The 27240-nt window shown below is 40.6% G+C and overlaps 1 protein-coding gene across 1 annotated transcript; it reads left to right on the plus strand.

Annotated features, from left to right (window-relative positions):
* Window positions 1–25953, plus strand: LOC136438157 (leucine-rich repeat and IQ domain-containing protein 1-like). Its single transcript, XM_066432885.1, has 25 exons — window positions 1–133; window positions 1942–2135; window positions 2990–3125; window positions 3996–4087; window positions 5531–5711; window positions 6022–6242; window positions 6710–6847; window positions 7007–7083; window positions 7591–8542; window positions 10616–10717; window positions 11386–11587; window positions 12143–12336; window positions 13084–13211; window positions 13789–13956; window positions 14410–14574; window positions 15134–15532; window positions 15978–16098; window positions 16718–16905; window positions 18503–18694; window positions 19549–19676; window positions 20734–20841; window positions 22464–22608; window positions 23360–23441; window positions 23933–24053; window positions 24967–25953. The coding sequence occupies exons 2-25, from the start codon at window positions 1989–1991 to the stop codon at window positions 25107–25109; spliced, it is 4530 nt and encodes a 1509-aa protein (XP_066288982.1). The 5' UTR covers window positions 1–133; window positions 1942–1988; the 3' UTR covers window positions 25110–25953.
* Window positions 25954–27240: the final 1287 nt, after the last annotated feature.

Consider the following 27240-nt stretch of genomic DNA (forward strand, 5'->3'; position numbering starts at 1 on the left):
TAATCATACACCAACCGAGCTGCATGACGGGAATAAAAAATCAAAATGGCGGACATTCCCTCGAAAAGGCGGCCAAGTGTAAAGAAAGTTTAGTGTTTTTATCTTGAAACAGCTTGTGTTTGGCCGAACAAAGGTAAGAAGTGTTCCTGATACATCGTAGTTCCTTCTTGATTGACGCTTTACTTTGTAACTGGCTTATTTGCCTGGCAGGCGAATAGCTAAAGTTTGTTTTGTAGCTGTGATGACGATAAATTATAAAACCAGAATCAGATTTTGGATCGTGTTCATGATTTCATAGCAAAAATATGTCGTAAGATTTTATACAGAAAATGCATTAATTTTTAAAGGAGCATACAAATAATCATTGACATGGACAACTGACAAGATTATATATATCATTATAGTATGTTGTTATTTAGCCAATTCTGAATTCTGAAGAACCGTGACAAATTCAAAATTTGGAATATTATATATCAAACCAACTCTGAATTTTGCTGCCACAATTGGGTGTGAATTTCAAATCTGAAAAACTTGAGGAAACAACATATTCTCTTGGTCAAGTTTAGATTTTTAAATTGTGAATAAATCATATTAATTATTATAACAGGATGTAGCTGCCATTAAGTGCTTTTGACTTTACAGTCTGCTAAATCCGTACATAATATTTTCATGATTGGCGTAGACAAGGAGTTTAACCTACTTGACCTCCTTGGTGTAGAGTGGTAAAATTATTATCGAGAGCCTCTTGGTCTTGTATATGTGTTAAAAATTGTATTGTTACTAAGCAAGGACATAATGTCCTTGTACTAAGTAAGGGTTTTATCTATTGGTAACTCCTGACCAAAACAGTTACGTATGTGCTGTGGGTGTGTGTCAGACAGCAAAATAATCGTGTGAGTTTATGACAGTACTTTGGTTGAACTCGAGTTTTATTTGATGGCTCCTGGTGTTAGGATGTAACTGAGTTCTTGGTTCTCTTTTCCTTACTCCATATAGTATTTGAACAGGGCTCAAAATTCATTTTTAGGAATAGATGCACAGGTGCATACATTTACTAGTACTGAATAGTAGGTGCGAAAATAGTAAGTGCGAAAATGGTAAAAAGCATTTTGCGTGTGCAACATAAAAGTATGTGTGTTAAATACATCAAAGAAAGTACAACAAAGGTCATATTGCTTTTTCTGATACTTGTTCATGAATGTTCTGTATGGTTTATAGTTAGTGTAAAAAAAAAGCAACAATCGTACCTTTACCCTACTACATGTATTCTATAGCCTACAAACACAGTACATTGGTGCACCCACAGTAAAAAATTAGGTAAAGTTCTAATTTGGGGCGCACAATGCATTTATGTCGGTGACAGACTGGTCTACTTCTCACCACATGCACAGTGGGATGGATGCGGTCCCAAACATGACGGTATCCTCCGTTATCTGACCGGCGGGTTCATAACTGGAGGAGATCCTGAAACATTGTCTCTGTCAGTCTATGGTTGTCTACCAAGATCTTTGTTTATCAAGCACACTAATCTGGACCTCCTAGTGCCTTAAGCTTGAGCCTCCTGATAGAGAGGACTTTTTTGTTTTTCTGTTATTCTGACCCGATTTAATTGTGTCTTTTATAACTCTGAGGAATAATGACATAGTGTAAATGTTGAGATTTTCGTAGTGGTTTAATGTTCATGGTTTTTGCAGTAACCTCTTCACTGCGAACTCAAAACTGCTGCAAAAATACTTGTTTCAACACATACAGTGAACTAAGAACCACCACAAACACTCCATTTTCTCCCTACCATGAAATTAAATTCCTCTAAACTTAATTTTTAAAGGCATTTACAGTATATACTGATCTACACCCTTGTGCCTAGCCTGTAGAGTGAGGATTTTTTGTCTGCAAATCTGTTGTTTTGTTGAAGCTGTTTTATTTATTTTTACTCTGAAGGAGGTTGATTGAAGAACCTATACACTGATGCCTGTAGAGTGAGGAGGATGAGCATGCGTGACCTGGCGGACCCAGGAGAAGGGGCGTGGCTGGAGGCAGAGATTGAGCGGGAGTTGGCCCAGCTCTCACCTGTAGATGACCAGGGGCTGCAGGAGGAGGAGGAGGATGACTGGGAGGAGGAGGAGGATTTTCAGGTCAGTCTCTCAATATTGTGGTGTCACGGGACATGTCATTGAGATCGAGATAGAGGTACCCTGGGAGACCAAACCCTGTATATCGGCCCATTCTCCCGCTGCCCCCTATAAACCCAAGCTCTGCTAGTCAATTGTCCCCGGGAAGCTCAGGCGCACGTGCATTGCTAGGAAGCGCGCTGATATACCGGGTCTGGTCTCCCAGGGTAAGACAGAGGTCACAGGTTTGATTCCTTGCATCCCTGTCTAGATTTTGTGTCCTTTGAAAAAATTACTTTCCTCACTAAACCTTAATGACCAAAGGATGATGATGATAATTAGCTAAGTTGCCAATTAATTTTCTGAAGTAAATTTTCCACCTTGTGGAGTACTAGTCCTGCGGTCCTACCTATGGTATTAATTTTACTGGAAAAACGATTTTATTGAAGAAATAAATCAGTGAAGAGTTTTGGGGGAATGGGGATATATGCATAGGAATGCTGCAAACAATTTGTATTGCTCTGAATCGAGGTTGAACTGTATAATTTGCCAACACAAAAAGGACTTATCCAAATTTTCAACTGATCAGCTCCAGTCTTTGTCAAGGAATTATTCAACCTTGATTCAGAATGACTTCTACCAAGTTGAACACAGAATGATTAAAGTAGCTATGAGCTTTGATGATGCTTTTTGAACCATTCATATTTGATGGATTATTTATTGGTTTGGTTGTTCAGGTCACACAGCCAGGGCTGCCCATTAGCCTGTGGCTATTACATAGTGCTAGCCCTGCTGACAAAGCCAATACAATTTGATATAGACAGAAATAGCTATTTGTTAATTACTTTTAATTATTTTTCCACCCATTTGATTTGCAGGATCAGGATGATTATGATGATGATGTACCAGAGAGTCTAGCGGTGTACCTGGAGTGTGTGCAGAGCCGCGCAGGTCTGGTGGAGGAAGGGCTGAAGGAATGTGAGGATGTGCTGCAACACACAGTCACTCACGCAGGTAATTCATTTATTTATTGGTTCAGCATGTACATGCCAGGGTTGCCCAACTAGCCGGAGGCTATTACTAAGGGTGAACCCATGTGTGGCCATAGGACTGTAGGTTTTGAACCACTCACACCGGGGAAGGACCCCTACTCTTTCCAATAAGTGCGGTGGGTTCTCAAACATGCTCGAGGTGTGGCTCTCCTCAAATACGGGACCTCCATTTAACGCCCTATCCGAGGGACGTCCCTAACCGAAGCTAGGTACTCATTTACACCTGAGTAAAGTGAAGAAAGTCGTGTAAAGTGCCTTTCCCAAGGGCACAACATCGGGGCATATCGGTGGTTTAGAACCAGGAACCTCTCGGTCGCTGGCGAAACACCCTACCGATTGCGCCCCATGAAAACATTGCACAGGTCATAAGATTAGGAGCTACACATCTTCATAGTCTTCTCTTTCTCTTAGCTAGGTTAGACTCAGGAGACCATTGTTGTTCCTTTAGAGTTCTGTTTGATATAGTATATACATGTACATGTAGTATTTACGTACACATTTATATATGACTATCTAGTATAAACACACAGTCATCAAGTAACCTGTTACCCTGATGTCTATGAGCTATCAAGATATACTGATGACTAGGAAAGTATAAAAAAACTGGAGCTACATCATATAGCACCCCACTGTATACACTGATCAATAATAAATGCTTCAGTCAACTTCTGTTTTGCCATACATAACATGCAAACTGGACTTGTTAGTTTCGCTTACAATACATTGCAATTTATGTTACTAAATGAGATCTATCTTCTTAACATTACTACAATAAGAGAATCTGCACATGTATCTACTCGAATAAGGAACATGTTTGTAACCCTGACCTCAGAACCAGGTGCTGTGGTCCCCTTCTCTTCTTCTGACCTTCTGGACCAGCTGGCTGCCAGTACCGGACAGAACCCTGCGGAACTCAAGAGAAGGGTAAGTACAGGACATTTAAACATTTAACTTAGAAACGTGCTAATGAGAATTCATATGCTAGTACCACAATGAAAGGAAATCTAAACATTTCCATCAAGTGCCTTTGATTTATATACTCATGCCAAAGTTTAGTTTTGTACAACATGTATATGGCCTCCGTCAGTCAATATGTTTAGTTTGTAAGTCTGAAAAAATCTTTTTCTGACAGTTTAAAAAAAATCTTTGATTCACTATTGGCTAGAAAGAGGATATCATATTGGATGTACAATTGAGGTTCTATTTCTCATTTATAAGAGTGTAACAGATTAATCATTCCTCTGTATCATGTCATCTTTATGAATTTCTAAATCATTAGTCTGTGATGATAAATCATAGAGTTGACATGTTAATGAGAAAATCTGTTTTTTGTAGTTTCTTTTCAAATTGAACTATAATTTAGCTAAATAGCAAAGTTATTTTATTCACAACCAAGTACTAGTATTTACATGAGCCAACATTTTGATGACTGTCTGTCATCTTCATCAGGGCAATACTGACTGGTTCACTGTGCACTGAGGCTGAGGTGTTACTGTGCACGGAAGCTAGATATTGTCCTGATGAAGATGACAGACAGTCTGATTGAAACGTTGGCTCATTTAAATACTTGGTTGTGAATAAAAGAACTATTCAGTCATTCTCCAACTTGATGAAATAATTCATGAACTATAAGCTGACTTCTGAAGATAATTTCATCAGGTTGGTAGAACATAATTAGGATATTGGAGGCTCTTTTTTCACACCGGTAATTCTCACCTGCTGACATTTCGGTGTCTGTCAGACACCTTCTTCAGAGCTTTTGTCTGACAGACACCGAAACGTCAGCAGGTAAGAATTACTGGTTGTGAAAAAAGAACCTCCAATATCCTATACAAATATTTTCTCGATTAAAGTATGCACCCTAATTAAAGTACGCACCCCTCATTTGGGGCTAGTTCCATGTAATTTTGCAGAACTGAAACGTAAAGTCAAAAACCCCAAATAAAGTACGCACCCCTTCTTCATTTTGAACAGGATAAAGTCAAATTTATGGTGTTCCTTCTATATTCTCCAGGTCATTTTTCTTAAATCAAGGACATAATGCCATTCCTTAGATTCATAAAAGATTCTTTAACTTGTTTACTCCGCCAGCATCTTCTCTGCAAACTTGAGGATTGCCTAGGACAAGTTACAAACTTCTCAAATTGGCAGGTATTGAGCCATGCATTGTTGCACCACAGCTGGGTACCTGGCTTGATTAAGCAAGTGTTTGAGGTCCTCTTACAATTTGTCCTGGCAATAACCTCAAATTAAGTACGCACCCTGACTTTAGCAATGAGTTGTGATGCCTTTTGAATTTTGAAATGTTTAAAAAGTGCGTACTTTATTCGAGACAATACGGTAACTTGTCTCATCTGTGACGACCAGGTGCTTCAGGAGATAGAAGCTGAAGAGCGGGATGAGGAGGAGGAGCTGGGGGTGCTGGATGAGAACAGTAACAGTGGGGAACAGGAGGAGGAGGATGGGGGAGGGGGGCAGGATGAAGAAACTACAGGAACTGATGGTGGGGCAACTGCAGGGGCTGGCATTGGAGAAAATGGTCAAACAGGTAGATACATATGTACCATAAATATAAAACATACATTGTTAAGTTTCTATGTTTGTTGAAAAAGGCCATGTATAATGTATATATAACAGCCACCTTTATTAATTTTAGATAAGAACCTAGATTCCAGGAAATCAACATACATGCTTTAGATATTTTTTAATAGTTACACAAAGCATACATTAAATCCCCAAGGATGAAATTTATATTGACTTTCAATCTTTTGAAATGTATGTCAAAGCAACTCAAAAGTGTTACAAATTATTAATAAAGCTCAATGACATGATTTTCTCTACCTAACACCACATTCCAGGTGCTGTCACGCTGTATGGTGTGGATGACCTTGAACGCCAGCTGACCTTGCAGCTGGGCAGGTTCCAACAGGAGCAGCAGATGCACCAGAGACAGCTGCAGGAACAGCTGCAGCGCAGGCGACAGGAGGAGGAATGCTGGCAGCTGGAACAGGAGGAGCGCAGCAAACAGAGGGATGCTGACTTTCACAAACAGCAGGAACAGCTGGAGAAACACAAGCAAGTATGTACTGTTGTTGCTGTTGATCAGTTACTGTAATGCATGTAAGTTCGCATAGTTTTTATTTCGCGCTAAAGGGAAAATGGAGTGTTTGCGGTCGTTTTACATGTAAGTTTGCATCAGTGCTATAGTCACATACTGCTGCAGTATTGGGCAAAAATGTTCGCGGTGGTTTTAAGTTTGCGGTGAAACGTTCATCGTGAAAACCGCAAACATAAAACCACTGCAGATATTTCTGCATTTAAAGTAACCTTCTTCTTGCTAAAGGAGCCCTTTGGCACTATTCAACTTAAGTGAATTAATTGGTGGCACTGTCAAACAAAGGTTGATTATTGGCAATTAAAGCTGAAGACAGTTTTCCATAAAGTTTGTTCTGAAGAAACCCCTTTAAACTAAAGGATTAGTTGTATAATACAAAATATCAGTTTTGACAGTAGTAAAGTGTGTGCTCCTCATTACTTTTTGTTAAGGAGGAAAAAGCCAAGCTAGATGCCCAGCTGCAAGAAGAGGACAGGAGGAAAGAGCAGCTGTTACAGCAACAGGAACAGCAGATACAGCAGCTATCTCAACAAACTGCCGAGGAAAAGGCTGCCTTCTACAAACAACAGGTGGGTTCTGGTTTGATAAAGGTATGATGTTTTGGTATTTCCATAATATCAATCTGGTTATGGTAATAAAACTTTCATGTCTTCAGATACAATGTATATCTATCAATATACTTATGACAATTTTGTATTGATTGTGCACAATGTATAATGTTTTCTCAGGAAGAGGAGAATCAACGATTGGAGACACAGAAGCAGAAATCTGCTGCAAAAATACAGGCTGCATTCAAGAGCTACAAGTAGGTCTAATAAATTGTATTACAGGTTTCCGTAGCAAAACCTTTGTTGGATCCGTTGCCATGTGTGGTGGCCGCCATCTTGATTATGTGACGTTGCAGGGTAGCCATACCATTTCATTGGGAGAGTTGTTTTCTGGGGTCGCTAGCGTTCTCTCTATTTTTAACAAATCGGCACACAACTATCACACATTCAACTCAAATAAAAAGAAAAATTCAATACCAATTCGTATTTATAAAAAGTCAGTCCGTAATCGCTAAACTAACATAGCAAACCTGATGTATATGTAGCACAAATACTTAACTCTAGTTTTTCTAAAGTATGTTTCCTTCCCATTCTTTAATTTTGAGCTGCAGTACATGAATTTGAAAACATGATTTCTTGTTTGTATTCTAGATTTTTCTTTGTATAATCCATTGTGTTTAGTAATTGGATGTATGAATATGTTTTCCTGATTATTGATATTTGTTCATTATATCTCATTTTGTTGTCTGCCTAACTCATTACAGAGTAAGAAAAATCCATGGTCCAGTGTTGAGGGAAAAAAGAGAAAACCGGAAAAAGTCCTGGGCTTTGAACAGGCAGCTGGAGATAGAGAAACACAAAAAGGAAGAAGAGTTAAAGCAAAGACTGGATGAGAAAGAAAGAAAAAGAAAGGAAGAAGAGAAGAGAAAAGAAGAAGAGAGGAAAATGGAGGAGGAAGAACAAAGGAAAAAGCAACTGGAGGAGAAGGAAAGAATAGAGGAGGAAAGAAAAAGAAAGGAAGAGGAAAAGAGAAGGATGGAGGCGGAGGAAGAAAAAAGAAAACAGGAGGAGGCAGAGAGAAGAAAAAGGGAGGAAGAAGAAAGGGAAAAGGAAGAGAAGAGAAGGGAGGAGGAAGAAAGGAAAAGGCAGGAGGAAGAAAAAAAGAAACTAGAAGAGAAGAAAAGAGAAGAGGAGAGGCAGAGAATAGAAGAGGAAAGAAGAAAGAAAGAGGAAGCCGAAAGAAAGGAAAAAGAAGACCAACTCCGCAGGATACAGGAGAAGGTGGAAAAAAGAAAATTAGAAGAGCAAGAAAAGAAAAGGAGAGAGGAGGAGCAAAAGAAAATGGAGGAAGAAGCAAAGATAAGTAGAGAAGCTGAAGAAAGACTAAAGAATACCGAAAATGTGAAAAGTAATAATCCTGAGCATGAAGTGGACACACAGCAGCAAAATTCAAAAGACAATTTTCTTGTAGAAAATGTAGACAGAACAGTACCTACACCAGCAGATATGACGGCCATTGCTGACGACATTGAAAGAAGACGTCTAGCGTGGATGGAGTCATGTCGACCGTGGAGTCAGGTGTCTGCAGAGTTGAAGCACAGGAAGCCCAGGAAGGGTGGGAGGGGGGCGGCCAAACCTGCCTCTGCTAAGAACCTACCGGAACTGACTGATGAACAATTACTGAAGGCATCAAAGCCAGGCACACCTCTGGACAAGGTAATAGTACCGTAGTGACACTGTCGCTACAATGTTTCTATATCATGTTGTGTGACATGAAATTTAGACTATTTTGACAAAGATGATTATGAAAGAAATACAATTTGTACTTCATCACAAATTGCTGTTGCATCAGGAAATGTTTCAGTCCTCTACCTACTTATATCATCCGATCTGCTACAGCTGAGTATGGATTATATACAAATGACATCAGAATCTTGTTAAGGAAAATTGCATTTTAGTCATTTGCATTTTGAACAAACTAAAAACAAAGAAAAAATCATGCAAAAAGTCACATACATCTGACAGATATCTGTGGACTTCTGAGGGCCTTTTTACATGCTCATATTATTAATTTATGCACCCAAGATTGCAATGATCATAACAACAGGAGTTACCACACAGGGATTTAATGCCTCAAACATAACTGTAAAAGTTGCTTTTCCTGTCAGCTTGTGGTGAACAGTGACAGAGGGTCAATCCACACTGTCAGAGTGATGTTTGTATTATGATGGTTGTTGTTTTCCTGTCAGGTTGAGGTGTTATTGTTTGTAACGGTTGATATTGTTTCCTGTCAGGTTGAGGAGTTATTTGTAACAGTTGTTGTTGTTTGCAACAGTTGTTGTTTGTAACAGTTGTTGTTGTTTGCAACAGTTGTTGTTTGTAACAGTTGTTGTTTGTAACAGTTGTTGTTGTTTGTAACAGTTGTTGTTGTTTGTAACAGTTGTTGTTGTTTGTAACAGTTGTTGTTTTCCTGTCAGGTTGAGGAGGTGAACATTGACGGTCTGACAGGATGTAGTTTGTCCCGAATGTCAGAGTGTTGTTGATTGTAACAGTTGTTGTTGTTTGTAACAGTTGTTGTTGCTTGTAACAATTGTTGTTTTCCTGTCAGGTTGAGGAGGTGAACATTGACGGTCTGACAGGATGTAGTTTGTCCTGAATGTCAGAGTGTTGTTGATTGTAACAGTTGTTGTTGTTTGTAACAGTTGTTGTTGCTTGTAACAATTGTTGTTTTCCTGTCAGGTTGAGGAGGTGAACATTGACGGTCTGACAGGATGTAGTTTGTCCTGAATGTCAGAGTGTTGTTGATTGTAACAGTTGTTGTTGTTTGTAACAGTTGTTGTTGCTTGTAACAGTTGTTGTTGTTTGTAACAGTTGTTGTTTTCCTGTCAGGTTGAGGAGGTGAACATTGACGGTCTGACAGGATGTAGTTTGTCCTGAATGTCAGAGTGTTGTTGATTGTAACAGTTGTTGTTGTTTGTAACAGTTGTTGTTGCTTGTAACAGTTGTTGTTGTTTGTAACAGTTGTTGTTTTCCTGTCAGGTTGAGGAGGTGAACATTGACGGTCTGACAGGATGTAGTTTGTCCCGAATGTCAGAGTGTTGTTGATTGTAACAGTTGTTGTTGTTTGTAACAGTTGTTGTTGCTTGTAACAATTGTTGTTTTCCTGTCAGGTTGAGGAGGTGAACATTGACGGTCTGACAGGATGTAGTTTGTCCTGAATGTCAGAGTGTTGTTGATTGTAACAGTTGTTGTTGTTTGTAACAGTTGTTGTTGCTTGTAACAATTGTTGTTTTCCTGTCAGGTTGAGGAGGTGAACATTGACGGTCTGACAGGATGTAGTTTGTCCTGAATGTCAGAGTGTTGTTGATTGTAACAGTTGTTGTTGTTTGTAACAGTTGTTGTTGCTTGTAACAGTTGTTGTTGTTTGTAACAGTTGTTGTTTTCCTGTCAGGTTGAGGAGGTGAACATTGACGGTCTGACAGGATGTAGTTTGTCCTGAATGTCAGAGTGTTGTTGATTGTAACAGTTGTTGTTGTTTGTAACAGTTGTTGTTGCTTGTAACAGTTGTTGTTGTTTGTAACAGTTGTTGTTTTCCTGTCAGGTTGAGGAGGTGAACATTGACGGTCTGACAGGATGTAGTTTGTCCCGAATGTCAGAGTGTTGTTGATTGTAACAGTTGTTGTTGTTTGTAACAGTTGTTGTTGTTTGTAACAGTTGTTGTTGTTTGTAACAGTTGTTGTTGTTTGTAACAGTTGTTGTTGTTTGTAACAGTTGTTGTTTTCCTGTCAGGTTGAGGAGGTGAACATTGATGGTCTGACAGGATGCAGTCTGTCCAGACTGTCAGAGTGTCCAGGCCTTGTCTCCATCTCTGTAAACCAATGTGAAGCTCAGGTAAATTTCTATGTAAAGTGATTCCACATACATGTACATATAGAATACACCACGGGGTATACCGTATCACCCGAGGTACCTGCCTGACCTGCGGGAGATGCGGAATACACCATGTTGTATTTTATTAATGTCATACCCGAGAAAACACACATTTCAATGCAAAGTGTGCCAGAAGTTGAGGGAGTTTTGTGCCCTTGAACAAAAAACTGTAACAACATTGATTCCAACCTCCGAATCGGGTATTCAAATTTATGACAGTGCCGCAACCGGCACACGCAAAATGCATTCAAAATATTCTATGGAAGCCTGTGTGATACAAGTCTAGAACCCCGTGGGATACGAAAAATGATCACACGGTCCGGAACATCTGTATCAAACGTTTTCGCGGCCCAGGTATGACATGAATTTATATACTAGATATACAATTTAAACTCTACTACTGGATAAATTACAGAGAGGTTGGATGTCAAACCTTCATCAACGTATGCATCTACGTGTATGCAGTTTTTTTTAAACATAATTATTTGGTAAACATGAGAATTGTCAGCTATCTTCAATAGTTAGAATTACTTTAACTTTTACTCTTTTTGATCATTGTGGTATTATTGATGATGATGTTGCCATGTTTTTTTGACAATTTCTCAGTTAATGCCTATTTCTCTTATCAGGTATTGTATGGTGTTCAGAGGTTTACCAGATTGCAGCACATCAATGTGAACCAGAACCGGTTGAGTGTACTGGTTTGTACCGGTTGTGCCAGTCTGGACTGCCTCCTGGCTGCACACAACCAGCTGTCTTCCATAAATGGGCTGGATGGGTGCAACAACCTACAGGTCATTGACCTCAGCCACAACAAGATCACAAGAATAGGTAAGAGAATTAAAGATAATCATTGGGATCAAAGACATTTAGAAAAAATTATGAATTTAGAAAGAAATTGGCAGGAATTAGAATGGCAAGAATACATGTAGATTCTGAATCAAAATCAGTCATTTAATGTTTTTTTTACTATTGTTAACTACACAGTTACAAAGCATTTAAGTATAAGGGGATACATGTATGTATAAAAAGGGCTATTGTAAACTCCTTCCATTTTCAAACTTCACTGAGTGTATCATGGTACCTTTCAGATGTTGAATGCAGGTGAAACCGATGTTGATTTTTCCCCAACTGTATGCACCTACATTGTGTAAAGAACACATTTACAACACACAACAAGAGTAGGGGTGACTAAAGTACAAGCCATAGCAAAGCTTCATACATTGCACTAATTGCATACTTAGCCTGCTGCCTAACTCTGTAACAAATAGAGTATGGGGTGGCAACGGCTACTTCAGTGTGCTAAAGGTTAAAAAGAAATATCATGCTTCACCTCAATTGAGGTCTTACTTCTCATCTCATTTATGTCAAATTTTCCTCCACCAGGTGGCCTGGAAAGCTGTGTGCACCTGCAGCACCTGGACCTGTCTCACAACCAGCTGATCAGCCTGCGAGGGCTGCAGCTGGTTCCCACCCTGCTGCAGCTGGACGTCTCCCACAACCACCTGCCAGCTGCAGACCACCTGCAGGACTGCGCTCTGTTGCAACATCTAAATCTGGCCAGTAACACACTGACTAAGGTGAGACAACAAAGAGCACATGTGTGCCCCCTTGTGATCTTTAAAAGTTCTGCATTATGCTATTTGGCAGTTTACCAGATATGCGAGCTAAGTAGATGGTCTTGATACTGGTGATACCTAAATGTAGTACTTTAATTTATATACATGTATGTAGCCTTTGATAATGGGTTACATTTTGTCCTTTTTGAAGGGAATGTAAATTTTGGGGTGCATATACATGTACATGTTTGGGGGAGCTTCAGGCATTAGACCTCTGCATGTACAATGTAAAGAACCCAACATTGGAGAAGAGTTAGTACAACGTACTAGGGGTGACCTGGTTCTTGGTTGAAAATGTGATCCAAAGTAAGCTGCATTGCACTACTGTAAAATTAATGCAGGAATTTTTGCGGTGGTTTTATGTTCACGGTTTTCGCGGTGACTGTTTCACCGCGAACTTAAAACCACCGCGAACATTTTTGTCCACTACTGTAGCAGTTTGTAACTATAGCACTGCCGCACCTCCTTGCGCGATCTTAAAACCACCGCGAACACTCCATTTTCGCCTTAGCGCGAAATAAAAACCACACAAACTTAAATGCATTTACAGTATACAGTAAACTGCCTCTGTTACATTGTACTTTTCATTGCACTATTTGCATCCAAAAACTGTAACAGTTGTTGTTCAAAAAAGATATCATGCTCCACCTCAATTAAGGAAGACCAAACTTACATGTCCTATAACATTGTATACTATATCTTTTTCAGCCCCCAAGTCTAAACAATCATGTGCTGCTGCGAAGCCTGGTGCTGGATGACAACAGCATCTCTAGCCTGGACGTGCTGTCCACTGCCTGGCTGCCCCTGCTGTCACTGCTGTCCGTCAAACAGAACAGGTTTGTAACAATGAATCCTTCCATGGAATAGGAGGTATTGTTTTCGTTCTGTGTTTGCTTGTCCAGGTGTGTGTTTTCAGTTATTTGGATATTGCAGAGTGACAGGATGTTAGGCAGAAAATGGTGTAACAGGAGATTTGCAGGATGGGAAGGTAGGTTTGGTCTGGGTCCAAAGTTGTCCGGCAGGCTTGTTCCACAGGAAGTCCCATAGGAAAGAGGAAAATGCATAGACAGAATCATTATATTTTTAGAATCTTTTCAATAATGAATGAAACAGGAAATTCAGAAAAAAAACTTAATATATATATATATAATAAATATTTCATGGAGGTATGAGGTCTTTTTTGTGTTTGTGGTTTATAGATACCCATCCCCATAAACAAATATGACTGGACTATCATATTTAGAATGCATCAAAAGACATGGGTATCACATTCCACCTATTGATTCAATTCTTTTATAATAATTGTATAATTCATGTATATGAATCGTCCATTTTTTTAACATAAATTTTACATCTTTTACATCTGTTAGGAAATTTGTTTCTTTCCTTCAATAACTGTTCCTGTGTTTTCAGTTTGACCCAGATGTGTTCCTTGTGCCACCTGATACTGCTGGAACACCTGGATGTCAGCTACAACCAGCTGGAGGATGTACCAGGTGTGGCAGGTGGTGTGTCCACCTGTGTCTTGTTGCACACACTAAATGTTGCAGGAAACCCACTGACTGAGGACAAGAGCTACAGGTGATACTTTAAGTATTATGGCACTGGAACTGTAAAATGTATTTTTTTTAATAGTATTACATAATATACATGTAGACTGAGGTACATCTACATGACATACATGTAGTATGATAGTACACTTCATCTCGCTGAACACTTACAATCTAGTCTTTTGGCCATGCCACAATACAAAAGTAGGACAAAAGTCAGACACAAAATTTAGTCAAACTACATTATATCATTATGACACTTCAAAATGTATTATCTTGATGCATAGACTGTCAAGTGCATATACTTGTATACCCATAGTACACTGAATCATAACCTTTAGCACACTGAAGTAGCCTTTTGGCACCCAATTCTCTATTGGTTACAGAGTTAGGCAGAAGGGAGAAGGTTAAGTCAATCTTAAATGCTTTAAAATATGTACACTCAGTTGATATTCACTATTTGACATTTTTTCTGTTAAACCAGGTCTGACTTAGTAGCAGCTATACCGAGCCTGTGTCAGCTGGATGGTGCAGACACACAGCAGAAAAGTAGTGTACCAGGAGACGTGGAACTCCCATTTGTGAGGATGTGCCTTGCCCAATGGACACAGTGGGAAGACATCAAGCACAGACATGAGGCAGAGCTGAAGTAAGATACTGTAAATGCCTTTAAGTTTGTGGGGGTTTGCTTTTGCAGTAGGCAGAAAATGGAGTATTCACAGTGGTTTTAACAATGGAGTAGCTGGGTAAAAACAGAACAACTATTTTTGTAGTGGTTTTAAGTTTGTGGTGAAGACGTCAGCGCAAGAACTGTGACCATTTAACCACTGCAGAAATGTCAACATTTCCAGTAGTTTGAAACATGTTGCTATATTCTTCGTGTTGATACAAACGCCGTGAATGATGTTTAAGTACAGTATGGTTTGGTCAAACCCCTATTGTCACACTTGTCTAGTAGAAGTCAAAATTGTAAATATAAGCAGGTTGATAAGGAACAAAAAACTGTTATACTCGAAAAATCCCCTACATACATTGTACACCATTACACCGTATGAGCAAAACCATAGCAAGGGGATTTTGATTCTATTAAATTTTGGTAATTGAAGCAAAGAGTAACTGTCAATTGTGAGATAATGATACTGTTTTACTGTGATCATTACATAACAGATATCTGATGTCTTTGTTTGATTTCACCATCACATTCACAGGGATGCTAAACAATCAGGTGATGTGAAAAGATGTTTGGATGTTCAGCACGCACATCGAGAGGAGGCCTACCAGTTGGCCGTGGACCACAGATACGCTCACGAGTACGGAGAAATGGACGCGTCAGGACCAGAAAAAGACTCTGATCAAACAATAAACCAGGATGAGAAACCACACCTAGATAAAGTTCCTCCAAAGTTAAATGTGGCCACTAATAACAGAACTCAAAACGTTTCATCAGTTGACAGAACTACAGCAAAAGACGGTGAAGAATCTGCTCAGGGGATAACAGCAAAAGCTGCCGGTACTTTGGGTGGAAGGACATCTGCAGCTGTCAGTTCCTTGCAGCAGGATTCTTCAGTGGCTTCAAAAAGGCCAGGAGAAGAGGCCAATCTACAAAGGTATAAAAAAAGTATTTTGTGAAGAGTGGTGTTTTCTTACTTCTTGGTAAGCTATTAATATTTGAATGTCATAGGAAGATTTAAAGAAAAGAGAACTTCAACACTTCAACATCTCAATTCAATTTATACTGGGGATACCTTATACATTAAACATTTTATTTCAAACAGGATTTAACAGGGATGTGGCATACTTTTGGTACTTTTATCTAACCTCTAAAAATTCACTGGTAGAAATAGGGTTGATTCCCTCAGTACATTCCGTGTTTGTACAATCAGTTGCACATTGTGAAGAAGGCTGATAGTTCATTTAAATTGAGTGTGCTTTCCTTTTCTAATTTTTTCACTTTTTTGCACTAAAATCATATCAATGTTTATCAGGGTTTATTAGTTTTTTTAGTGATTGTATTTTCTAGGTACATGACTGATATAATTGTTTCTTCATCAGTGTTGCAGCCACGAGGATTCAGTCCGTGTGGAGAGGGTACAGTGTGAGAAGGGACATAAGACAACACACTCAGGACTGGCTGGCTGCTAACGTCATACACGAGGCTGCTACAAAAATCCAGGTAGCTCGCAAACATGCACAGTCCCAACTATTGGTTGGGAGAAATGTCATCATGATAATATTTTCATTAATGTAGCTTGAAATTGGCTTGTAAGGTCCCTGTCATGATTTTAAAATAGGTTAACTAAACTGTAACACTAGTTACGGCAAATTCATAATTTACCTTTGCCGAGAAGGTTATTCATAGGGTAGTGTTTGTGTGCATGTATGTATGTATGTGTGTAACTGACCAGCATAACTCGAGAATGCTAGGATGAATTGTCTTGGTATTTGGTAAGTTGGTAGGTCTTGATGAGACCTAGAAATGATTAGATTTTGGGTCCCCTGGTTGGTTTATTTCATTCTTTGGACAGTTGTAGAACTGATGTTTCATACCAAATGCGGCGCCACTGACAGATATTGATAATAACTCTAAGTGTTGCTTAGATAAGATATCCAGTCTTTGTTTGATGTTATTCATTCTAACCTCCTCCCTGTTGAAGTAACTTTTTGGCAGCAAATTTTTACTGATTACAGAGTTTGATAGCAGGGAGAAGGTTAATGAGTGTGTGAGATATGTGTGAGATTCCTGTGCACAATTTTGTGACCGAGACTAAAACCCCAAACCCCCTGGTCCCCAGGCTGTGTGGCGAGGACACCGACTCCGTCTGCGGCTGAAGCGAGCCCTGCAGGCCGCCAGGTGGGAGGAGGAGGAGGGGGAAGAGGAGGAGGAGGAGTTTGGGGAGGTGGACCTGTCCTCGTTTGACCTTCAGGCAGCTGAGCTGGACCAGGCCTGGGCACCCCCACAAACACCTACCCTACCTACAAGGTAACAACACCCCCACAAACACCTACCCTGCCTACAAGGTAACAACACCCCCACAAACACCTACCCTGCCTACAAGGTAACAACACCCCCACAAACACCTACCCTGCCTACAAGGTAACAACACCCCCACAAACACCTACCCTGCCTACAAGGTAACAACACCCCCACAAACACCTACCCTGCCTACAAGGTAACAACACCCCCACAAACACCTACCCTGCCTACAAGGTAACAACACCCCCATAAACACCTACCCTGCCTACAAGGTAACAACACCCCCACAAACACCTACCCTGCCTACAAGGTAACAACACCCCCACAAACACCTACCCTGCCTACAAGGTAACAACACCCCCACAAACACCTACCCTGCCTACAAGGTAACAACACCCCCACAAACACCTACCCTGCCTACAAGGTAACAACACCCCCATAAACACCTACCCTGCCTACAAGGTAACAACACCCCCACAAACACCTACCCTGCCTACAAGGTAACAACACACCCACAAACACCTACCCTGCCTACAAGGTAACAACACCCCCACAAACACCTACCATGCCTACAAGGTAACAACACCCCCACAAACACCTACCCTGCCTACAAGGTAACAACACCCCCACAAACACCTACCCTGCCTACAAGGTAACAAAACCCCCATAAACACCTACCCTGCCTACAAGGTAACAACACCCCCACAAACACCTACCCTGCCTACAAGGTAACAACACCCACACAAACACCTACCCTGCCTACAAGGTAACAACACCCCCATAAACACCTACCCTGCCTACAAGGTAACAACACCCCCACAAACACCTACCTTGCCTACAAGGTAACAACACCCCCACAAACACCTACCCTGCCTACAAGGTAACAACACACCCACAAACACCTACCCTGCCTACAAGGTAACAACACCCCCATAAACACCTACCCTGCCTACAAGGTAACAACACCCCCACAAACACCTACCTTACCTACAAGGTCACAACACCCCCACAAACACCTACCCTGCCTACAAGGTAACAACACACCCACAAACACCTACCCTGCCAACAAGGTAACAACACGTCCCACACAAACACCTACCTTGCCTACAAGGTAACAACACCCCCACAAACACCTACCCTGCCTACAAGGTAACAACACCCACACAAACACCTACCTTGCCTACAAGGTAACAACACCCCCACAAACACCTACCTTACCTACAAGGTAACAACACCCACACAAACACCTACCTTGCCTACAAGGTAACAACACCCACACAAACACTTACGTATACGCTGCCTACAAGGTAACAACACCCCCATAAACACCTACCTTGCCTCCAAGCTTCAACACCCCCCACACATCTACCCTGCCTACAAGGTAACAAAACCCCCACAAACACCTATACATGTACCCTGCCTTCAAGGTAACAACACCCACACGAACACCTAGTCTTGCAATGCAATAGAAGTTGTCAGGGATTCTGTCTTTGGACTAGTAGGAAGTCAACTTGTTATACATCTTTATTCTACAGAGATTTCTGAATCTAACAGTTCATACTTGTACATGTTCTTACTCTAAGTTCCTATTCCTCCTGCACAGGCATGCTGTTCTTGGTTCAGTGTCATCACAACATCAGGACAGAACCCAGCCCATGTGGGACACCCGTCAGGCATGGCAGGGGGCCCCCACCCCTCCCCCTCCCAGCCCCAAACAACCCCTCCCCCCTGTCAAGCCCCCTAGCAGGACAAGCAGTGCCTCCTCTCAACATCACCCAACCCCTCCCACCAGCAGGTATAAGAATAACTACAACAAAACAATTGATTTTCAAAATGCTATTGGACACCATGTTTAGGTTCATTTGAATTTTGCTTGGTTTTTGATTAGGCACCCTTTGTTGAGCAACTGAAATTGTAATTGTATGACCCTAGCTAGATTTTATAACTGGAATATGGTGCACAATGCAAAATTAGGATTTGAAAAAACAACAAAACATGCATGTGTTTCTTGTCTATAGAATTTGTTGACCTATCTGTTTAATCTGTGGATGCTCAGGCATTGCTCCGTAGTCATACATGTAACTTGTCTCTTGTAAAGGGGGTATGAAAGAATATTTGTAAGAAAGTTTGGAAATCAAACAGGTTTTCAGAATGTCTTCTGAACAGAGGGAGCTCTTTAGAAAAACATATTCTACAATCATGTTCAAACACACTCTGTAGAGGTTGGCTAGCTCTTTAGCTAGATGTACATTCTTAGACCCCATTTCACAAGACTGTTATTGCCCTCTAACCTTGCTGAGACCTAAATTGGATTTGTGTACTGCATGCGCTCCTAATTGGAATATCATGCAAAATGTATGATTGAAAAGATAAAACATTCAATGCATAGAAAGATTTATTTTTCATCTATGAAATCTAGTTCAGTGCTCTGTCAAGTTTTTCAGTCATAGCTAGTGGAGTATTACTAAGATTTACTAATTTGTCTCAGTCAGAAGAACTAACTGTATAGGGTATACCGGCCTTGGTGCTTTCCCCACTAGACCATTTCACAATCCTCAACTATGGCACCTTGGTTCTGTCTCTTCTATCGACCATTACAGACACCCTAACCCATGTACTTTACATGATGAAGACCTTGTTGTTTTCCAGACTGGGCAGTGTGATCAGTACTAAGAGTGAACAGTTGACAGAAGAGTGGGGGTTCAAGTCTGGTACCACGGCTGAGCTCATGATGAAGAGAGCACGGAGGATGAAGGCTCGTAAGAAGAAAGCTTTAGGTCAGTTAGTTTGTTTCTTAAAGGAGTCCTAAACCCCAGAAGCTTTTTTTTTTATTTTCCAATAATAAATCAATAAATACGAAATTCAGCTGAATTTTTACAGAATTCCGTTTGATGAGGTGAATTAGCGACATGTGTTTTGTAAATAATATAAAAAAACACATGCAGACCCTTAAGCTTGTGTTCCCTATACGTATAGACACTTCCTTCAGTGTGGATATTTTGGACATAAATGAGGGGCGATAAGCACACCAAGAAGGCCAATTGTTGATAAGATATCAAAGAACACAAAACAAGATGAGTTTTTCTTATCGCCCCCAAAATCAGACTTTGAAACCCACCTTTTTTTTCAGGCCTGTCAGACACATCAGGTTTATCCATACTGAGATCACTTAATTCAAATAGAGAGTATTTGGGGAGTTATGTAGAATATCAAATGCTTTTTGATGTGTGCCGAATTTGTGGGTACTTTAATAACTAAGACTAAGCTATGTTTCAATTAATGATAAGTTTTGAAGAAAAAAATGCATACTACTTCAAAGTAATATTATTACTTTGAAGTAGTATGCATTTTTTTCTTCAAAACTTATCATTAATTGAAACATAGCATTCCCTTCTGGAGTTTATAAGACTCCTTTAAAACGTCAACAAACAACAATTGTAAATCAAAGGATTGAGAGAAAGGAAATGCCAATTGGTAGTTTCTGCTAAAATTGCATATCACACTACAGCATCTGTAGAAAATTTAAGAAAATGAAAGGTATAAAATCAAATCATAGAGGATGAGGACGAAAAACAGTGAGAATCCACAAATTGGATCATTGAAAATCATCAAAGATAAAAGCAGTGAATTGGAATCTCTTACAAATATGTGTGGTAGAATTAAAACAATTCCCTGAACTTCTCAGCTCTTCGTAACTGTTACATTAGAAAATGTGGATAAATAGTCATGTTTTAAGTCCTGTTAAAGGAACTTTAAGTTTTAAGATGTACCATCTATAACAATTTTTGTGTCACTGACCAAGTCTATAATTTTGTGTGTGTTTTCCATGTTCAGACCCCCATCAGAGGCTGGCCTTACAGCGTAAGCTGGCGGAGAAGGAACCTCCGCCCAGTGTCCGAGCCCCTCCCAGGAGACAGGCCAACAGAGTGGACTACTTCACAGGTGGGGGAACAAAACCTCAATACGTGCCATCGCGGTGGCGTAGTGACAGGGTGTTTGGCCCCAGAACCCAGAGATACCCGGTTCGAATCCAGGGTTCCCTGATTTGTCCCGTTGACGTTTTGCCCTTGGGAAAGGCACTTTACACAACTTTCCCCACTTTACTCAGGTGAAAATGAGTACCTAGCTTCGATTAGGGACGTCCCTTGGATAGGACGTTAAATGGAGGTCCCGTGTTTGAGAAGAGCCACACCTCGAGCACGCTAAAGAACCCAACACACTTATCAAAAATTTTCGGGGTCCTTCCCGGTGTGTGTGGATCATATATTAAATCTGTCCAGATATGCAGCTTGTACTCTTCAGTACAAACCTGGTGTGTTATGCCTTCGTGCGGTTTACCGGGTATGCAATACAAACAAACAAACAAAATACTTGAAACATTTCACATCATATTCACCTCACAATTTTCAACAACATTCAATGTATAAGCACTTTCAAATTTCTAAGTACGCATGCACGGCGGCAGGAATTGTGGATAATATGTCAAAGGTGATGGCCCCTGAGATATGAAGAAAACCCGTCTGGATATAGTTATAATGCAAATCAAGACAATGTACAGACGAGAATTGCTTACAAGCCAGAGGCCTTCACCTTTGACATGTTACCCACAGTTCCTGTCGTTGCCCATGGGTACTCTGAAGTGTGAAAGAGCTTACTGTAATTCTTGATTTGTTAACTGTAACTTAATTTTAGCTGATTTAACGGTCATTCGTCAATAGCTAAAATTTCATCATCTCTAATTTTTGATCACTAATATTTGAGACAGTAATTTTTGTTCCCACCATTAAAATGAAGTGCTGTAACCTACTGCATTTTCCCACAACCGCTATATTTTGCTGCCGATTTACAGTATTGAGTTTGAAACCCGGCCTGCAACTTTCACTGCTGTCATTGTTATTTTGCACCAGTCCTACTCATGTATTGACATTTGGATGGGCATTTTGTTCCTATTAAAAAAACGGTTGCTTTACCAGGTTTGTACATGCATTGATTTTGTATATGCTGTGTTATGAAACAGTGAGGTCAAAGGGCAAATACATCATTGTTGTGTTTACTCTCCATTTTTTCTTTCAATTGGCTTTTACAAATCAGTTTTTATTTTCTTGATCGAGAGTGCAGTTTTTCTAAACTTTAGCACACTAAACAAATAAGTGCATTGGCCTAGTGGGTATAGAGTGCTCACCTTGCATACGGTAGGTCGTGAGTTCGATCCCTGGCCATTAGTCAAACCAAAGACTTTAAAAATGGTAACATACTGCTTTCTCTGCTTTGCACTCAGCATTTGGGAAAGAGTATGAGAGTTAAACACACACCACAACCAGTGGAGTAGCCCCCTTCTGTATTGATTGCACAAAATTGTGTGGCCCAAGGGCTACTGAAACGGAGATGTGCGCCTCCCTATGCACCATTGGTACGGGAAGGAACTTTGACTTGACACTGAAGTAGCTGTTAGGCCCCCGGACCATTCTCAATTGATTACAGAGTTAGGTAGCAGGGAGAAGGTTAAAAAAAACAGTTTTTCTTTAAACAGCTTAGATTTTTTCTACACATTTCTACATTTCCAGCTAAGGAGGCCATGCATCAGTTTCTGGACTCAGCGGAGGCACCTGAGGGTGTCCAGGAGGAGCATAGACAGAAGATGACTTACACCTGGGTACACTCACAGGTGGGGCACCTGGAACACTCACCTGACTCACCTGAACACGACAGGTGAGATGAAGGAATCTGAATCTCATTAAGTAATTAAAATGTAGTATGGTTTTACATGCTGACTCTTAGATATGTAAAGTACAATCTGTCTGTTTGTTTGTTTGTTTGTTTGTTCCGCATAACCGGTAAATGGCCTTAGGACTAACACCAGTTTTGAACAGTACTGTAGACATGTAGGTACAAGCTGTGTAAGACCAGACTGATCCACTCACACTGGGGTGTTAAGTGTCTTTCCCAAGGGCACAACATTAGGGCCTTCTAGGCATTTGAACCCAGAACCTTTACATTCTAAGGCCAAAACCCTGACAGTAAAACCATGCCAAACTCGAAACTGTGTTATGAGTTATGAGCTTGAAGACCAATAATTTTGGTCCTTATGCACAAGTCTTCATAAGGACTGTGATTGGTTCCCCAATTCCCCAGTGATATTTGCCAATGTTCTAAAACCATGACATGAATCCTATTAAGGTTTTCAGCATGAAAAAGAACACATGATATGCATCCTGTCCTTTTTTGTTGTCTTAGAACCAATCCTTTCTTTTTTGTCCTGATTTGAATTGTTGCATGATACAATACGTTTTCCACAGTACATTAGAACAGTCACGTTCATCTTGAATCAAAACATTTGATTTTCCCTTCAAACTTTATTAGTAGAATTTTGTTGGTATGTAGCAAGTGTGCCATTGCTGAATTTGTTGTTTGCAGTTTTTCCAAGAAATTTATTTCACTTGTTATTTCCTGCCCATATAAGGTTAATCAGGAGAACAGGCAGCACAGGTACCCTTCCTCGTCTGGACCCTGACATCATTGCAACTGGGAGGGTACAACTAGTGGTAAGTTCTCTCAGTAACCTTTCAAACAACACATAATACACATAGTTTGTCGCATGCTATGCAATATGTATTGTCTATCGACCTAATGTTTGTAGTTTGATTCTAGTTTTTGGCTTAAAGTTTGCATACATTGTATGCGTGTGTGTATGTGTTTGATCCAAGTATTTGTTTTGATTTGATTTGGCTTTGCATGTGTGCGTGTGTGTATCTATGTGTGTGTGTATGTGTGTCCGTGTGTGTATGCCTATGTGTGTGTGTATGTCCGTGTGTGTGTGTGTGTGCGTGTGTGTATGTCCGTGCGTGTGTGCATATGTCCGTGTGTGTGTGTATATAGAAGACTCACAAAGCTATATGGCAAAGAGGGTAAAATCTTCCTTCTCTGATTGCCTTGTTATACATCATTATATGAAGCTGTCTTTCAGTTATCATGGATGGACACATAAACCCGTAAGCAGAGTAACCAGACTAACAATCTATCTGTCCTATTCCAGAGAACTCCCCCCACTACACAGATAGATGGACTGGAGCTGGAGTCTGTGGACGGGACATCTGCATCAGACCTACAGTCCCACAGGGAGAGGAGACATTCTATAGAAGGGGACAGTCCCAGAGGTAGGTCTGTTATAGAGGGGGAACTCTACAGACTGAGGTAGGTCTGTCAAGAACATAATGCACAGTTCAATTGGAAGAAAATACATTCTATAGACGAGGACAGTCCTGGGATGGGTCTGTCACAAACAGTCGCATAGGAACAAGACATTCTATTAAGAAGGGGACAGTCCCAGAGGTAGGTCTGTTACCAACAGTCCCACACAGTCCCAGGGGGGGACAGTTCCAGAGGTAGGCCCGTCACAAACAATCCCACAGAGAGAGGAGACACTCTATGAGGGGGACAGTCCCAGGGGTTGGTCTGTTATAGAGTGGGCACTCTACAGGGGTACACAGACAGTCCCCAGCTCAGGGTGAGGAGTTTCTCTATAGAGCTCGAGGGGGGGGGGGGCAGTCCCAGAGATAGGCCTGTCACAAACAGTCCCACAGAGAGAGGGGACACTCTATGAGGTGGACAGTCCCAGGGGTAGGTCTGTTATAGAGTGGGCACTCTACAGGGGTACACAGACAGTCCCCAGCTCAGGGTGAGGAGTTTCTCTATAGAGGGGGGGGGGGGCAGTCCCAGAGATAGGTCTGTCACAAACAGTCCCACAGAGAGAGGAGACACTCTATAGAAAGGGACAGTCCCAGCTAATCTTCCAGTGTTCGTGACAGAGAAAACAGACTCAGTACAGTATTTTATAATGTTTGTTAGACAATTTACAATGAACATGCAGTGGACCATGGCTTAACGTCCCATATATCCTAAGGACTAAGGACCGCAAACCTTTCCAGTAGTGTCCATGTAACGTGGGGGACACAGCCGGGATTCAAACTCACGACTTCTTGGTTCAGAGACAGGGTCACTAGCCACTGGACTGAACTATGCACGTTACTTGAACTGTTGTCTGATACAGTTTGCTTCCATCTATTTCAGAGACATTGTTTGAGCCAAGCCCACCAAAGACAAATTCAGCACCGTCGCAGAAGTTAAGGGAGCGGCTGTCGCGTCACAGCGACGGGGACAAGACAGCTGGATGGGGCTCTGGGCGGCGTAGAATACAACTCTTCAAAATGTAGCTTGGCGAGGCGGATTTGTCATTAGAGGAAGAGTGTGGTATTGTTACGTTTCGACGAACATCCAAGACAAAAATCCTAAATGTACCTTTTCGGTGGCTGTTTCTCTAAATGTCAAAGTCCCAATGACAGTTACAGCTGAGCTTTATACATGTAACAACCGTGAAAGACTTGAAACAATTTATTTATTGTTTGTATGACAATTGCTGCTCAAGGCTTTCAGAATTCGCCATTTTTTCTTCTTTACTGCTTGAGGTTATTACTGTTGAGTCCTGTGTTGTGTAAGAGTTTATAGGGATATTTCTTACCATTATTAATTTTGATTTAATTCTGAACCAAGTGTCTGTATGATGTACATATGCATATTTTTATAACACTACAATGTGTGGATGTATATCAGTTGATTTATTTGTGGTTTAAGGATATTTGTTTTCCACATCAGGAGTTGATTTGTAATATGATATACTTCGCACCTGAATTGTTCAATACATGCACATGTTTCAAGCGACCTTGTCACTATATAACTAAGTAATGTTGCCTTGTTGAACAAGCAAAAAAATTATGGTGTTTGTTGACTTTGAAATTGTTGCAAACTTGACAGCCTGTCATTTGTGTATAGCATTAAGTCAAATTCAATGTTTGTCTACAAGTGTGTAGCAATATGTATGATCATGAGAGCTGTAATAATGGAATGTGGCACTTTCTCAGCATTTTGAATTCTACACTGTCTCATACTTTTTATCACCTTGCTGCTAAACAATAGTATATTGCTTCATGTAAATACACCGACTTCACTGTATTACTAGGAAAATTATACACAACAGCAAATAAAAAGGCCAATACGTAATTTCATTGTGCATAATAGACTACACTACATTGTATCTGAAAGGGGGTAAGATAGGGTTTACAGAAAGGAAACGGACATACAAAAACACAGTATAGGTGCATGGATACCTATCCAGGTAGAGCTTCCTTGGATTTCCTGAGAGTGTTGCCTGCCACCTAGGTTTCAGTTACTTTTAATTCTGTGACGATAGTATGTTTCCAAAGGTTAATTAATATCCCAATCTGATCCTATAGATAAGGGTATGTGTTGACAACATCAGTTTTCCCTTACATACGTTACAACTTTACATCTGCTTATAGAAGAACATTATTTCGCGACAATTGTACATGGTACAAAGTATGGCAAGAATTCTTTTGAGGCACAAAAGAAGCCCGGCCAGAAAACATTGCGATCTTTCACGCTCAACATCTGCTTGGAGACCGTATACGATTCCCTATGATAACGTTGCCCGTTTACTTATTAACTATTAATCCCCATCTACAATAAACATATGGGTACTAGACCACATAATGATCTATCAAGGACTTGCATATCTCTAACCCCCTTATAAAAGAATAATGATAAGAGGATTCATCGGTTATCAGGTTCTAACTGTTTTGCATGTTCAACTTTTTTTACAGTTCTCGTCATTACTTATAACATAATAGATAACTAGGTGAATATCTGGTAGGGAGTCATAGGGAAAACCTCAGAATTCAACGTAAGGCAAGTTATCATATCGCACTAGTACTAATTTCAAGCATCCAAAATGTCATCAGTTGTGGTATGTGGAGGACAAGGTTGTATAAACTGCAGGTCACTAGGACAATGATTGTAAAGTGTAGTGATTCGACCTTGGAGAATGTGTACCTCTCGTCACAGGTGGTGTTTTTACCCCGATTCCAAAGTCCAAATCACGGAGTCGACGTAAACAAGTTGGTATAAAACAGCGGTACAAGCTTTTAAATCTACAAATTCATCAACACCGTACGCGTCTGGCGTGATGTCGACGTGATTTCAGCGCCAGGTGTCTCGGAATGTACATTTGTACAGCATAGTGATTCCAACGTCTTGAATCTTAGGACAGGACGACAGCGAGACATGCGGTACTGGTAACTTGCTGCTGGTTTAACGCCGATAGAGTGCGTTTGTATGTTTTTTCTCAAGCTCGACCCAGCAAACTCTGTGGATAGAACAAAGCCAGTGTTGTTGAGAGGCACCTGTTGGTTGGTGTAAATGGCGGGTATCACCGGATTTGTCCTTGGGATGGTGCGGCTGTACGTGTCCCTACTGGTGTTCGCCACGGTG

This window comes from Branchiostoma lanceolatum, chromosome 7, assembly GCF_035083965.1.
Source record: "Branchiostoma lanceolatum isolate klBraLanc5 chromosome 7, klBraLanc5.hap2, whole genome shotgun sequence".
Lineage (NCBI taxonomy): Eukaryota > Metazoa > Chordata > Leptocardii > Amphioxiformes > Branchiostomatidae > Branchiostoma > Branchiostoma lanceolatum.

Bases quoted from the DNA above. Each gene is read 5' to 3' on its own strand.
- LOC136438157 (XM_066432885.1), top strand. From the start codon at position 1,989: ATGAGCATGCGTGACCTGGCGGACCCAGGAGAAGGGGCGTGGCTGGAG. The intron at 16,099-16,717 runs GTAGCTCGCAAA...CCTGGTCCCCAG, and splicing joins AGGCTGCTACAAAAATCCAG to GCTGTGTGGCGAGGACACCG. The intron at 24,054-24,966 runs GTAGGTCTGTTA...CATCTATTTCAG, and splicing joins AGAAGGGGACAGTCCCAGAG to AGACATTGTTTGAGCCAAGC.